The sequence below is a fragment of the Sinocyclocheilus rhinocerous genome, unplaced genomic scaffold (genome assembly GCF_001515625.1).
Source record: "Sinocyclocheilus rhinocerous isolate Xijiao unplaced genomic scaffold, SAMN03320098_v1.1 scaffold241, whole genome shotgun sequence".
Lineage (NCBI taxonomy): Eukaryota > Metazoa > Chordata > Actinopteri > Cypriniformes > Cyprinidae > Sinocyclocheilus > Sinocyclocheilus rhinocerous.
The window spans coordinates 471,011-486,585 of record NW_015659312.1 but is presented as its reverse complement, the minus strand read 5'-3'; the positions used below and the strand labels follow the sequence as shown (position 1 = coordinate 486,585).

At 38.0% G+C, this 15,575-nt stretch overlaps 2 protein-coding genes across 2 annotated transcripts in view; one reads left to right on the top strand and one right to left on the bottom strand.

Annotated features, from left to right (window-relative positions):
- Window positions 1–630, top strand: part of LOC107723376 (otoancorin-like) — a 22,788-nt gene extending 22,158 nt beyond the window's left edge. Inside the window, 1 exon segment of the mRNA XM_016531961.1 lies at window positions 551–630. Within this exon segment, the coding sequence (XP_016387447.1) occupies window positions 551–630 (80 nt within the window).
- A 1,159-nt stretch (window positions 631–1,789) lies between these two features.
- LOC107723462 (zinc finger protein 687-like) lies at window positions 1,790–15,323 on the bottom strand. Its single transcript, XM_016532096.1, has 12 exons — window positions 15,244–15,323; window positions 12,476–14,246; window positions 12,100–12,381; window positions 9,113–9,191; window positions 8,881–8,965; window positions 7,199–7,383; window positions 6,904–7,095; window positions 6,598–6,760; window positions 6,286–6,513; window positions 4,917–5,050; window positions 4,259–4,349; window positions 1,790–3,864 (listed from the first exon to the last, which is right to left on the bottom strand). Exons 1-12 carry the CDS (start codon window positions 15,250–15,252, stop codon window positions 3,280–3,282), a joined length of 3,804 nt encoding a protein of 1,267 aa, XP_016387582.1. The 5' UTR covers window positions 15,253–15,323; the 3' UTR covers window positions 1,790–3,279.
- Window positions 15,324–15,575: the final 252 nt, after the last annotated feature.

Genomic DNA, 15,575 nt, shown 5'->3' with positions numbered 1-15,575 from the left:
CGCTGTAACTTAAGAAAACACATGCAAATTGAAAAAACACCAGCAAATTAAGAAAACATCTGCACATGCAAATGAAGAAACGCGCTGCAAATCCTCACAGCACATGAAAATGTGCTGCAAATCCTCACAGCACATGAAAATGAAGAAACGCGCTGCAAATCCCCACAGCACATGAAAATGTGCTGCAAATCCTCACAGCACATGAAAATGCGATGTCCTTACTACGTTTCTGGACCGGGGAACATTACAGCTGCGTTGCTGTCTATGCAGGGTCTGAGAGCTCTCACATTTCATCAAAAATATCTTTATTCGTGTTCCGAAGATGAACGAAGGACTTAGGGGTTTGGAACGACATGAGGGTGAGTAATTAATGACAGAATTTTCATTTTGGGGTGAACTAACCCTTTAATAACTTCAATGTGATCTGGAATTTAAATTTTTGGGAAATTTCTACTAAATAACTATTACATTTGAAGGGATCTTTTAGTTGCATTATCGTAAAAAATTATTCTAAAACTAATTTACAAATATTTTTCTCTATGTACTACAGGTGCAGCAGTAGAGAGCATGGCAGGATGTGTCCTCCTCATGCAGGCCATTGCACTGCTGTTGTTTGGATACATTCTCTAAGGAGCAGAAGGGTCAAAGGCCACAGGATGCCATGCGTCAGATAGCAGATTCAGCTGCTGGTGTATGATCAAACAGCAAACCAGTAGATTTAAGAAATGTTATAATTGCTTTGTTTCAAAACTATATTTAATACTGTCACTGATTGCACATTTAAACTCAGAGATTAGACTAAAGCCAAAAATAGTTGAGATGGTGGTTTGATAAAATTTGGGTCTAGCCCATCTTTAAATTAAATGTATCTTAGAGAGAAACTATATTTGATAATACCGCTATTTAGATATTTTCAAATGCAGATCTATTATTATTCTATGAGAGACATAAAACACTGTGTATACTTAAAATGTATCTAAGATATAGTTTTGTTATTAGTTATTTATTTTCAGTTAAATGTGTGTATTAGTTAAAGGTTGTGTTCCAATTCAAATAATTTATACCCAAACATAAGGGATAATAAAGGTCTGTCTGTAGAGAGTAATTGTGAGATATGAATAGTCAAAGCGCAGACTTTCACACCCTCATGTGGTGTAACAGACTCACCGGTTAGCTTCTGATGACCCTAAGTTCATGCCAACCTTTCATCATGTAATTTGTCTCACCCTTTACGTGACAACAGTAGACAAATTAGGTAAGTTATGAAAATTATTCAAAATGGCTTCTACACCTCATTTATCATTAAAGAGTTTAAGCTAAAATGGAAAAACATTTGGTCTCCCAAACTCCCAAATGCCTTGCAAGTATCAAGATGCAACACTACTGTTCAAAAGTCATTAAGAAATTAATTATTTTATTCAACACATTAAATCGATCAAAAGTGACAGTAAAAACGTACATTGCTTTACATTGCTTTAAGAACTTTTATTTACCAAAGAACCCTGAAAAATGCATCATGGTTTCCACTAAAATATTAAGCAGCACAATCATTTTCAACATTGATAATAAAAAGAAACGTTTCTTGAGCAGCAAATCAGCATGTTAGAATGATTTCTGAATGATCATGTGACAATGAAAACTGGAGTAATGATGCTAACATTTTAAAAATATATTAAAATAGAAAGCAGTTATTTTAAATAGTAAAAAAAAAAAAATTTAAATTTTTTTTAAAAAAACATTGGTTTAAATTTTTTTTTTTTCTTACATTTTACATTTTACGGGACTGAAATTAAATTTATTGGGGGGGGGGTTATATTGTTAATATTTTTATTATTGATAGGTTTGTCAAATGAGTACATACAGTACGTTATAAGGCATACAGTCGTGATTTAGCTATTACAGTTTTTTTTATTTATCTCAACACAATCAATATGAAACAGCCCAAAAATAAATGCAGGAGGTTATAGTAAAACAAAGCTATATTAATTTTTAAAAAGAAAACCAGGAGACAAGATATGTAAGGCACCAATAAAACAATTCCAGCGTAAACATAAAAATAATATTTCCATCACACACACAACAGAGATTCCTCCCAGTCAGGAAACAAATAATCTGCAGCCTTTAACGGTAATCTTGACATAATGCATCTTGTACTAAATGAAGAAGGCACTTATTTTGTTCTCATTCTAAAGATCAGCAACTATTCAGCAACTTTCCTGATTTTAATGCCTCTGTGGAAACAAATAGAAGAAATACAAACATTAAACACAAAAATAATTCAAGCACAAAGGAGTCACCTGATTCGGGAGCATTTGGCTGTGCTAAACTGTTAGTAATTACAGTACTTTTTATCTACAAGCAGCTGCATTTTGCATTAGAGAAAATGGACTGTACAGTTGTTTGTTTGCACAATGGAATCAGTAGGCACAGGAATTTAGCAGGGCTGGTAAACGTGTGTATGACACTCTGTATATGTTAAGAACATGATGCTCACAGTGTCTCTCAAACTCTCAGATCAATTAAGAGCAAGCTCTTTTTAGGTTGATCAAACCTAATCATTCCTCTATAGCATTATTTGTCTCCTCTACTGTGATTTTACAAAACTAGTCTAGCAGAGTTATGTTTTTAGATACATGTCTTGCCCTGATGCAGTGTATTTCTCTAGTTTTTAGGTGAGAACGTGGAGTGTTAAAAGCTTGTGACAAACCCAAATATTTATAATCTGCAGACTTTCAATTACATACACGCTTTATGCTGAATGTCACAAAAAAACACCCCAAAAATCCAAGAAAACAAAATACAAGAAATTATATTTTGCATTACAAAATTGAAATCAACTTTAATTAAATTAAATATAACAATTAAGTACATTTTCTCACCAAAACGGTCTTTATCTTAATCTTGGCATTTTACTTTTGAGATTTTCTGCAATTAGATATTCATTATTGTAATACAGGAATTTGTTATTGCGTTATTGGTCTGTTATTTGTTACTGTGATGCTTTAATCGTATTATTTAAATCAGCATAAAGGGCTATAAATGATAGAAATAAATGTTAAAAATGTATTAATTAAATACAATTTTTAGCATTACAGTTATGAGAATTGGTGTGCTTAATTAAAAATGAAATGCCACAAAATACAATAAATATCACAAAATCTTAAAGGTCCTAAAATTATTCTTCATTTTCTTTAAGGAAAACAATTTCTTATTCTTGATGTTGATTTTGGGGTGACATGTTCTTGACAGGTTTCATGTTTTTCACCCTTTCCTGTCTCTCTAAGCTGGTTTGTCTGTTTTGTATGCGCTGATGAAGGCCATGCCGTGAGTTCTGAAGTGTGTATTAAGATCAGCAGGTTTGCTAAAGTACCGTCCACACACCTTACAGGTGTGCTTACCTTCCCCATCCTCCACCTGTGTCCCCCCTAAACTCGAGGGTGACCCTGGGGACCCTGCTGCAACTGCAGAGTCAGAGGTCACAGAATTTGAACCAGTGACAGGAGATGCCTCAGCATGCTCGGAGGGGGAATCCCGCACGCGATGGCTGATGAAGAGATGCCTGCTGAGGGAGGAGGAGGACGCAAAACACGCCCCACACTGCTGACACTGAAAGCTGCTGGCCCCGTCACAGTGACAAACAATATGCTGGAGAAACTCCTCCCTGTCCTCTGTTGTAAAACCACATGGCATACAGCGGAATCCTGTGGCTTCCTGCTCCTCAGCTGCAGCTCCTCTGCCAGGTCTGGTCAGGCTACTCTCAGCCAATCGGCTTTCTGCTTCAACTGAGGCCCCGCCTCCCAAAGTGCCAGGACCACCATCATGCTCAGATGAGCTGTCAGCTGCATCCGTGATACGAGGAAATGCCTGAAAGTGAGAAAGAGAGAGTAAAAGTGACTTACTGCACCAAAACTACAGGAAGTCGTTAACTTTCAATGAGCTTTACTGTGGGTAAAGTGTCCAGTTACTTGATAAAGTTGTAAAAAGTTTGACAAATTGAATTTGTTTCATAATTGATGGATTTTGAAACATCAACACTAAATTGAATCAATTTGTATCGTATAAAGCACTATATTGTATGTGTGTGTGTGTATATATATATATATATATATATATATATATAAAATTAGGTATGATTAGATTTTCAAAGGCCATAGCCAGTTGCAAATGTTACAGTGACCTCAAGCAACAAAAATCACTGTTAGGTGATCATGGCTTTGGACATGGTTTTGTCCATCTGAAAGTGTTGTTGTGCTCTTACCTCCTTGGCTGCTCCTCCTCCATGCTGAGTCTGAATATGTTTCTCAAGAATCAGTTTACTGCTGAAGCTCCTCTTCCCACCTGTACAGAGTCTTCATAACAAGAAATGACAAGAAATTAGAGATTGTGTGTTATTTTAAATAACTTCCTGTTTATTTATGCAATGATAAAAGGGGGGAAATGTGCTAAATAAAAGAAAAACATTGCTGAACTTGGACAATTAAGGCACACTTAAAAACGATGGTAGTTGTAAGAGAAAGTTTAACATGATTTGTTTGCAAATATTCCATCTGCAATAATTATTCGAAAAATAAAAACACTATTCGAATTTCGCTAAAATGTTGCTTTGCTGGCCATAAATGCAGTAAATCCCTGATAAATCCTGAGCACGCATACTTTGTCGTGAGAAACCCGAGTTATCACTAAAATGAGGAGTCAAATGAAATACAAACACCGTAATGTCATGACCAGACGAAAGAAGAAAAACAGCATTTTTGCATTCACTACTGCAGGTAGGAGCAGATGTACCCTGACTCAGAGGGAGTCGAATTAAACGTCATTTAAATAAACTAATATTCTTTTTTTTTATGAGCTCAAATATTCGAATGCAATATTTTTGAAAAATGCCCATCCCTACTGTACACATGCGTTATACTTACTGACAATAAAATGCTCTTTTGATGCCTTTGTGCTTGACACGAATATGGCGTCTTAAACTTGAGGATGAAGAGAAGGAACCTTCACAAAGAGTGCATGGAAACTTCTCATTCATATGAAACCTCTTCCTCAGTTCCTTCAAAAAAAAAAAAAAAAAAAAACAGCACAAAATGACAATGTGATTTTGTACACCATTAATAGTTATTATAGAGTTGATTCATGATGAGACATTTTTAATTTGGGGTTGCTGGTTCAGGACAAATCGGAAAACATGGAAATTTAACAAAGAAACGAAAAGCACACAAAATGCTACAGATCATATATATATTTTTATGGCTTGTACATAAAAAATAGTTTTATTTTATGTATTGTAAATTTTGCTGATTCAAATGTGACCCTTATAAATTGTGTAGTATTATTTATTAATCAAATAAAAGATCTAATTTTTTTTCTCACACTACTGCTACCATTCAAAAGGTAGGAGGTTAATGTTTTTTTTTTTTTTAAGTCTGTTATGCTCACCGCTGCTGCATTTATTTAATCAAAAATACAGTAAAATATTAATATTGTGAAATAATATTACAATGTACACTGCCGTTCAAAAGTTTGGGATCAGTAAGACTTGTAATGTTTTTTAAAGAAGTCTCTTATGCTCATCAAGGCTGCATTTATTTGATCAAAAATACAGAAAAAAACTAGAATCTTGCAAAATGATATTACAATATAAAATAATGGTTTCTATTTTAGTATCCTTTAAAATATAATTTATTTCTGTGATGCAAAGCTGAATTTCCATCAGCCATTACTCCAGTATAAATTGTCACATGACCCTCAAGAAATCATTCTAATATGCTGATTTATTATCAGTGCTGGAAAGTGCTGTGCTGCTTAATATTTTTTGGAACCTGTGATATATTCATCAAAGAATCCTGAAAACAAGTATCACAGGTTCCAAAAAAATATTAAGCAGCACAACAGTTTCCAGCACTGATAATAAATCAGCATATTAGAATGATTTCTGAAGGATCACGTGACACTGAAGACTGGAGTAATGATGCTGAAAATTCAGCTTTGCATCACAGGAATAAATTAGATTTTTATGTATATTAAAATAGAAAAATTTTATTTTACATCATAATACTATTTCACAATATTACATTTTTTCTTGTATTTTTGATCACATAAATGCAGCCTTGATGAGCATAAGAAACTCCTGTAAAAAACATTAAAAATCGTTCTGATCCCAAACTTTTGACCAGTAGTGTATATGTATATATATATATTTTTTTTTTTTTTTTGAGGTAAGGCTATTGAAACATTTTGTCAGTGCAAATAATCTCCTTATTGTTGAGTTCAGCTTGAAGTCCTGACCTTGCCGTGCTGCTCAGACATGTGGGTGATGTAGTTCTCCTTGTCTGTGTAGTGCATCTTGCACTGCGAGCAACTCCAACTCTGGGTAGCAGAGTTCCCATCCTCTCTCGCCATTCTTCCTCTGTCCTTGTCTTCATCACGTCCCCACTCCTCCCCATCAGAGCTCTCCATCTTTACCAAGTTGTTCTGTGCTGATGTGTCATAAATGCTAAAGTCTCTGTGAGAGTCCTAGAGACAAATTACAATGAGGTCATACACTCATATTGTCAATGAACAGAGCTTATTTTTGTTCGAACCAAACAGAAAGCAAACCTTAACATGCTGAAGAAGGGAACTTCTCTGCGTGAACAGCTTGTTACATTCGGGACATTTAAAGACGTGCATCTTCTGCTTGGCTAAGTGAGTGTCAATATGGACGCTGAGCAATGCTTTTTGGGTAAAAACAGTCCGACACATCACACATTTATAGATCTCCCTGTCATAAAAAAAACAATAGTTATTAGCACCTCAGTTTTTTTTGCCATTTTAAAAAGGGTTGCTTGACTGCAGTTTCCTGTAGCTACAGTTTCAAGGGAGTTTCCCCAGTGTTGGCACACACACCAAGTTTTGTACACCTACTTGGACTGCCTTGCTGTCTCATGAAGTTCAGGATGCTGGGAGGCGCAGTGGGCTTCAGCACCAGAGGAAGATTTGAAAGCCATGGGGCAGGAGGGGCATTTATGGAAGACCTCACAGTGAGCTGTCTGCATGTGAGTCTTCACAGCATTCAAACTATTCATTCCTCCAAACACCAAATGACAACAGGCACATCTGCAATGGAAAGGAGAGAGAATGAACAGAGAAAACTGCACTTTTGCAAAACCAACAGATGAAACATGGGTTTTATTAGTACTCTGTATGGCTAGGTGGATACCTATATCCAAGGCGCCGGGAGTAGTGCAGGCAGGTATGATTCAGATGAGTGTTGAGGTCGTGAAACTGACAGATGACACCACATTCAGGGCATACCAGCGGAGGGAGCTGCTGATGCAACCGGCGGTGAGCCGCAGCACTACACGAGTTCCACAACGGCATCGGAGGAGAACACTGCATACAACACTAGAGAGAAATCAAAATGTAATCATTTTGTCAATAATATTAATATTTATATTATTAATTACTGTTGAAGAAATAGTCCACTCCACACAAAAACGAAAATTTTCTGACAATTTACTCAACCTCAGGCCATCCAAGATGTATGTGAGTTTCTTTCTTCATTGAAAAAATTGGAAATTTAGTGTTACTTTACTTGCTCACTGATGGATCCTCAGAGATTGAACAGATGATATAAACATCACAATAATCCACAGGCAATCCACACAACTCCAGTCCATCAATTAACATCTTGTGAAGTGAAAAACGGCATGATTGTAATAAACAAATCCATCATTAAGACGTTTTCACTTTAAACCGTTGTCTAGGGTGACCATACGTGCCATTTTCCCAGGACGCGTCCTGGCCAGGATTTCTATATTGCCTAAAATATCCAGGTTTTGGCTTTGTTTGCGTGTGCAGACCGATCGGTGTATGACATCAAAGTACCATACAGACGGTTATGCTTTCGAAACGCTCTCGATGTACTTTGATGTCAAACACTGATCGGTCTGAGCCGCACTGCTTTTAAGTCGAACACACCTAATATGTACGCGTAATTGCATCACTTTGACCGTAGATCCCACCTTCTCACACGCCATGATTGGTCCATTATGTACAATGCTTGCATGTTATTGGTCAAACTACTTTTCGATCATTACCTTCAGCAAGCATGAAAACTGGAAAACAAAGCCAAAACAAATCCTGGCCAGGACGCGTCCTGGGAAAATGGCACGTATGGTCACCCTACCGTTGTCCCCTCACATCAAAATCCTACGACATATTTGTTTAGAACGGTTTTGGACTGTTTTTACTTGTAAATAGTGCATGATCTGCCCATATCTCTCTCCTGATTCAGACGAGACAACTTTTTGACTGGAGAAAGATTAATTATTATCGATAGAGGACTCAGTGGAAGCATTGGTTTGAAGTTAAAAAATCTTAATGATGGGTTTGTTTATTACAAACACACAGCTTTTCCCTTCACAAGATATTAATTTATAGACTGGAGTTATATGTAGATTATTGTGATGTTTTTAGCACACATTTGGACTAATTCTGATGGCACCCATTCACTGCAGAGGAATCATTTGTTGAGCAAGCAAATTCTAAATTCCTCTAAATCTGTTTCAATGAAGAAACAAACTCATCTATGTCTTGGATGGCCTGAGGGTGAGTAAATTGTCAGCAAATTTTCATTTTAGGGTAACTTTTCCTTGAATATAAACAGATTGTAATACCAATATTTAGTATTTTTATTTATTTTAATTATTTATTTGTTAAATAAATATTAAATTAGAATTAAAAACTATAATGAAAAACATAAACGTGTTTTTCCAGGTAGGACATTTTTGTAAACATGTTAGCAGGGCAAATGCAAGTTTACTGCAAAACTACTGGCCTAAATACACCAAAAAAAAAAAGCTCTCTATTTTCCTGACAGCCACATATGCACTCACTCACCGCTTCAGTGCCACCAGGCTCCACCTCTTGAAAGTGTGCTACTATTTCTGCCTTCCCTTTAAACAGACTCCAACACTCTGGACAGCTGAGAACATTGAGCATACAAACATACCAAGCAGCATCTTAATCACTCAGTCTCCATATATTTCATTAGAACAACTACTTTTCCCTTTATTTCTCATTCATTCAAACATAAAAAACAAAGAAACATTATCTAACAGTGTGCTATTACCTGTTATCAGAAGATTGTGCCAGATGGACACCACTTTCTTTAATGGCAGACAGAGCGGAGGCAGCTGGAGAGAGCACACCTGTAATGGAGACTGTATTGTAAGCACATATACATATCAGCTAAATCATTCTGAAATGGACATGGGTTAATGAAATGTACTAATCTAGATTATTGTGGTCAATTATCTACAACACTGTAAGCCTACTATAATTTATAATTCAGCTCCCTAAAGAATACTTTAGCAATGCACTGAGCCCAGAGACTGTTCTTTGAAAAAGCATGCAGAACGAACAAGCCCCAGCTGAATTATTCCACATCAATGCTTGAGTCCTTTGTTTTGCAGTGCACAGATTCCCTGTGGATCGAGACAGTGACTGGTTGATTTCTGTGCTGCTCCCTGAGCCCTGTGTGCACATCTCCTACTGTTACCTACAACTATGAGTTTCACGTCTGTTTTTACTTCTGGAATGTTTTATAAATGTAATGTTTTGTTTAGACACGAAGAAAATAGCAAGCTTAAGAATCTAGTTTAAGAATTAAATAAAAAAACTAAATTCAGCCAGACAAGGAGTTTCCAAACATTTTAATGCCAAGGACTCCGAAATATGATGATCCCAGTTCAAAAGTGTTGGGTCGGTATGATTTTTTTCATGTTTTTGAAGTCTCTTATGCTCACCAAGATGACATTTATTTGATCAAAAATATTATACTACTGTGAAATATTATTACAATTTAAAATAACTTATTTCAATTTTAATATACAGTGGAGATCAAAATTAGAGAACAACCTATAATTTTCTAGATTTCAAGGTTACTGCTTAGTCCTATTTGAACTTATCCTGACAGGAGTAGAAGGGCAGTTTTTTTAAACATATTTCAACTGTTAATTTCAATCAATTGTATTCTGAAGCACAGTATAAAAAAAAACTTAAATGAGATATTTGAAAAAGAATACTTACAGATACCTCCAAGTTATTGGTGTTAATCTGGTAGCTGGTGATAATTTCCTTAATTATTTGACAAACCCTAACTGGCAGCATTCCTCCAATTTTCACAGAAACTGCCACATGGCGGGCCACTCTAAGGTGACTGTCACTGAAACCCTGCAACAGGAGGCTGTCAAAGGGTTATCAAAGGCCAAAGGGATGACCTTTTCAGCCATAGCAAGAGAAGTTCCAAATCTGTGATTTCTCGAGTATTGCAGGTTTACAATGAATGACTAATTCATTCAAGTCTCCCATAAAGGCTGGTTGTCCACGTAAGACAAATGCAGAAGACAGGATAATGCAGAGACTCTCAATAGGGAATCGGTTCAACACTGCAGCTGGAATTGCTTGCCAGTTCAGTGATGAACGGAGTATGGATCTGTCTCGGCAGGTTTAAGAGAAGTCGGAATGAAAAAAACGCTGCAGAGTCTGCAGTGACCAAGCCTCTCATTAGCAGAAAGTATCAAAAGGCTAAGCTCAACTTTGCTGAGGAGCATGTTGTGTGGAGAGAGGAGAACTGGTCCAAAGTTCACTTTAGTCATGAGAGCAAGTTTAATTTATTTGGGTCTGATGGGAAACATTTTGTTTGGCGTGAAACTGAGGAAAGACTGAAGCGCAAGTGTGTAAAGAAATCAGTGAAAGGGAGTGTCATGGTTTGGGAAATGTTTTCTGCAGCAGGAGTTGGGTCTCTTATACAGTTACATGGCAGGGTGAATGCAAATGTTTATCAGAACCTCCTTCAGCAACATGCAGTAACTTCCCTGCAAGCATCTCCCAAACAGCTTGCAATTTTCATGCAAGTCAATGCCCCCGTCACACTGCAAAACGGGTAAAGCAGTTCTTTGATGTTAAGGAAACTGAAATAATGAAATGGCCGGCCCAGAGTCCTGACCAGAACCCAATTGAAAACCCACTACAGTTACCGAACTATGGAAGAGAGTGGAAGATCACACCACCGCTGTCTGAGAAACTAGTGATGTCCTACGGCCGCAGATGCGCTGAAGTCATTCAAAGAAAGGGACTCTACACTTCCTACTAATTTTGGGCAGCAGTAACATGTTAGTAGAGCATTGGTGGTATACCGACAGCTAATATTCCTTCAAATTTTGAGAGATGAAGATTAAAACATTTTCAGAAAAAATAAAGTATGTATAGATTGTTCTCAAATTTTGATCTCCACTGTATGTTAAAAAGCACTTTATTCCTTTTACCATTACTCCAGTCTTCAGTGACACTTTATTCTTCAGAAATCATTTAATCATTTTATCATTATCAATACTGAAACAGTTGTGCTGCTTAATATTTTTGCATACTTTTTTTCAGGATTCATTTATAAGTTCAAAAGAACAACATTTATGTGAAAATCTACTGTAACATTATAAATGTCTTTCATGTCAATTGTGATCAATTTAGTGCATCCATGCTGAATTAATTTACAAAAATTTAAAAAATATTAAATCTTAAATTAAAAATCTTACTGACCCAATCTTTTGAATAGTAGTGTAAAAAGACCCTTTTTCACAGTGTAAGAAAAGTATTATCAAGCTGAAGGTGACATTGGCAAGGAAAAATACCTAAAAGCACGACAAAGTACATTTAAATATATTTTTCTACAAAACTTTAAGCAAATTTGTTTTGTATTTCTTACTGTTAAAATCTAGGGCTGTCAACATAATAAAATAATTGCAATTGTCAGGATTTCTGACCATTTTTTAGAAAGCAAAATTTTAAATGAAATTTTAAAAAAAAGTGTTACATTTATTTAATTGATCCTCGTTTAACATTTAAAATACATTTTGTAAAACTTTTTTGGTTTCTCTCAAATTTTCCACAGACCCCGCGTGGACCTTATTTTGCTGATCCAAAATGTGCAATGTAAACCTAAAATATTTACTCCCTCAATCACAAGTCTTGTTAGTTCATGATGACTAAAAATATTGAGTGTTTTTGAGAAAAGGCCATATAAGTATTTTTTTTTCCCTAGTGCACAGAGACACAAACCTATAGGCACGGTATCCTGCTGGCCAATCATCTGCTCCACACTGACAGGACTCATGACGAGGTGTGAGCACTGCATAACCAGCCCCTTATCCTTGTGCTCTCGTGCATGGAGCAGCAGGCTGCACTTATTAAAAAAAGCCAGGCGTTTGGAGCAGTGGTTACAGGACACCTCGATCCTCATAGAGCGCCGATCATAGTGTCTCGCCAGGCTGCGCTCTAGAGCAAACGCATCCCCGCATTCAAGGCAACGGTATCCCATTGAGGGCAATCGAAGACCCCATTCTGGGGGAGGAGGGATGGAGAGGTCTGGTGCGCTCTAGAGCAAACGCATCCCCGCATTCAAGGCAACGGTATCCCATTGAGGGCAATCGAAGACCCCATTCTGGGGGAGGAGGGATGGAGAGGTCTGGCTGATAACTTGGCAGTGGATTCTTACTGTTTAGGATTTTGTTGAAGGCCTCAACGAGGCTAGACTGGCTGCGTGAGATCACAGCTCCTGGGCTGTTTACAATGGAGGCTGGTTTGGCTGTCCCAGGATTCCCATTCATTGTTTTCTTCCCCAAAGAGCGAACCCCAGGCATGGATGAAGAGGAGATGGAAGGGAGGGTTGCCGTTCTGGTGATCTTGACTGCAGTGGTGGAAAGACTGGCGGCCATTTGATTCTGTGCCTTGCTGGCTGCAAATAGCATAGCTGTGCTGGCATCCTGAAGGGTGGATACTGGCAACATTGTCACCTTTGAACCCTGAGCACCAGACCTCTGAATCCTATGGGTCCCTGCTTGAACTTTAGAGTCACCAGGACCCTTCCCTCCTTTGGGAGCCACTTTAGATACAGTACGTGTGTTTCCAGCAGTCGTTTTGACAGTCTTGATTCTGACTTTGAGAGGCTTGGAGGAGATCGTGCTGGATTTGGTGACATCTTCAGAGGGTGAATCTACCAAAGTAGGCTCGGTGGATTTCCTTTCTGTCTCCTCAGCTCCACCATCCTCTGTATTTAATTGAAGACCACTCTTCTCCTGCACACTCACGTCAACAACTTGATCTTGAGCGGCTTCTTCTCTTCTGACCTTCTGTTCTGGCTCTTTGGTTTCTTGTTGATTTGATGGCAGAGATGAATGGGGTTGAGGGATTTCTGGCTCAGGGCTTTCAGGAGAATCTCTCTCCTCGATTATGTGCTCCACGTCTTTTTCTTCAACTGGCAGATCATTTGTGGAGGTCAGAGATTTTGGGTTGATGCTGCTGGTGCGTTGCTGAAGTGTTGGATTCTGGACAGATGGCTCCTCAATTTGAGTGTTACTAACTGGTAAGGAAGGGGATGAGGGAGAGGATGGCTGAAACACACTTGAAGGAGACCGCTGCATGCGTGGTACCTTGGGAGTGGAGCACAGCTGGGAATCCGGGCTTTCCTGTGTGACAAGCGCAGGGCTACCGAGGTCTGGTTCAGATTCTTCATCTTCAGATAAGCGTCGGCGGACTCCTGCCCTCAAAGTGCCATTTAATGGTTGTACTTCCTCACAATCAACTCTTGGAGAAAAGTTTGGACCAATTAAATGTGTAGATAAGATGGGGGGATCAGACAGGGGTAAAGACGGAGGCGGGGAGAAAGTGCTAGAAGGGTGTTTAGAAGAAGTGCCATACTGGTTGTCATGACTAGTAACACTAGGAGCGGAGAGAGACCAAAGCTGCCCATTGGGCTGCATCTGAGTTAGAGCTGGTGGTGGAGAGGGTTCTGTAGGCCCATCTGAAACAGTGTCGAGTCCATTATAGATGAACGGATCTGGAGGCACCAGGCCATCTTCGCTGGGACCTTTCTGGGCAGACTCATGTGATGCACCAGCACCAGAAATGTCCCCAGTTACATTTCCTTCACTTTTGTCATCAGAATGTACACTGTTTTTCACAATCACACTGACCATGGAGGGGTCATTATGAGGAGCTAAAGGAACAGGCTCAGGGCTTTCTGGAGGTCTTAGGCATGGACTTCCACTTCTCTCCTTTTCAACAACACCACTGCGCTCATTATGATTACCATCAGTGTCAGATTGAATTGCTTCTTTGGCGTCAATGTCTGGAATGTCAAACGCTGCCAGCAGGTCATCAAAATCTGGTGTCTTCATGTCCCCCATTCCCGTGAGGATGACAAATATCTGCATTACAAGACACAAAAAGAACAGATGTGATCAATTGTTCATAATGTAGAAAATACATTATGAAGAAAATCTGTTCAGATGCATCAACATATGTAAAACACGAGAAAAGGCACATAATTTGCTTGTCAAAAACAATAAATGTAAGAAGAAATATTATGTGTGTGTACATACACACACACACACATCTATGTATGTATGTATTTATGTATCTTGGTCAGTTTAGCTAATAGCTTCTTTAAATAGGAGGAAATAAACGTCAGGGGTTAGTTACAGGAAGTAGGCTATCAATAACATTAGTTCCTATCAATAACATTAGATCTTTAGCGTATGACATATTACAATTATGCAGTAGCTTTGCCCAGCTGCAACTTGATCTGCAAATATGAACTTTACAGTAGTCCTTTCATATGCTAGCAAAACCAAAAGCACTTTAGATGTCTTTTGCACGAGTCACATATTTTTCCAGATTTATTTGCCACCTATTTTCAAAGAGAATGTAGTTCTGCAACAACAAAAAACTGCCAGTTTGCAGGTCGCTATAATGTATTGTATTTGTCATGTGTTATAGTCTTGCTGAAGTGTCTAGCCCACAGCTACAGTAGATTAGCCTAATGCGCAGTCTGCAACGTCTGACGTCGATAATACAACAAACAAGAAGTTCATAAGATAAAGATGGCAATTATAAGTGCGCATATTTATTTATAGTGAAAATAAAGCGATAAATGCGTGTATTGTTGCTCTATGTGTCCAAGCATCAAACTTTTTTTACCTGACCAAATATTCTCGTCTACTCCTGGACTGACCCAGGACGGCGCACAGCATTTGCGTCACCTCTGAAGAAAAACAACTCTTTCCAGTGTACACATGCAAATCACGATGCTGTCAGAAGCGAAATAGAGAAAATAGAGCCGTCGATTTCTGATGCTTTGTTCGGTTGCTTAACAAATGGTCGGTGTGAAACTATGACGCAGCTGTTTTTCAACGCGTAACTTACCTGTTGCATGTGACAGTAGCGAAAAGGAGTTTATGTCCATGATACAAGATAACCACACACGGGCAACTTGTTGATTTTAACAATCCATTCACTCCGGAAGAGGAAGTCAAAGCTGATTTATACAGTTTCATGCAGCAAATTTGTGACGTGTGTGTGTGTGTTTTGGACGGAGCAAGTCCACGTTGTTCAGCTATGTACAGAATGGTTCTACTGTGCTAAATCAACGTCAAAAAAAATCGTTCCATCGAGTCGGATCTTTTGAATGAATGAATTGGTCGAACCACTTCACGAAGGGTTAACTTCTCAACTTGGACTACAAATTTATATTAATG

What these genes read in the sequence shown, in the direction of transcription:
- LOC107723462 (XM_016532096.1), bottom strand. An exon ending in GCAGGATACCGTGCCTATAG is followed by an intron (nt 9,192 to 12,099) that starts GTTTGTGTCTCT and finishes TCTCCATTACAG; the next exon opens with GTGTGCTCTCTCCAGCTGCC. An exon ending in AAAAGAGCATTTTATTGTCA is followed by an intron (nt 4,350 to 4,916) that starts GTAAGTATAACG and finishes CTTGTTATGAAG; the next exon opens with ACTCTGTACAGGTGGGAAGA.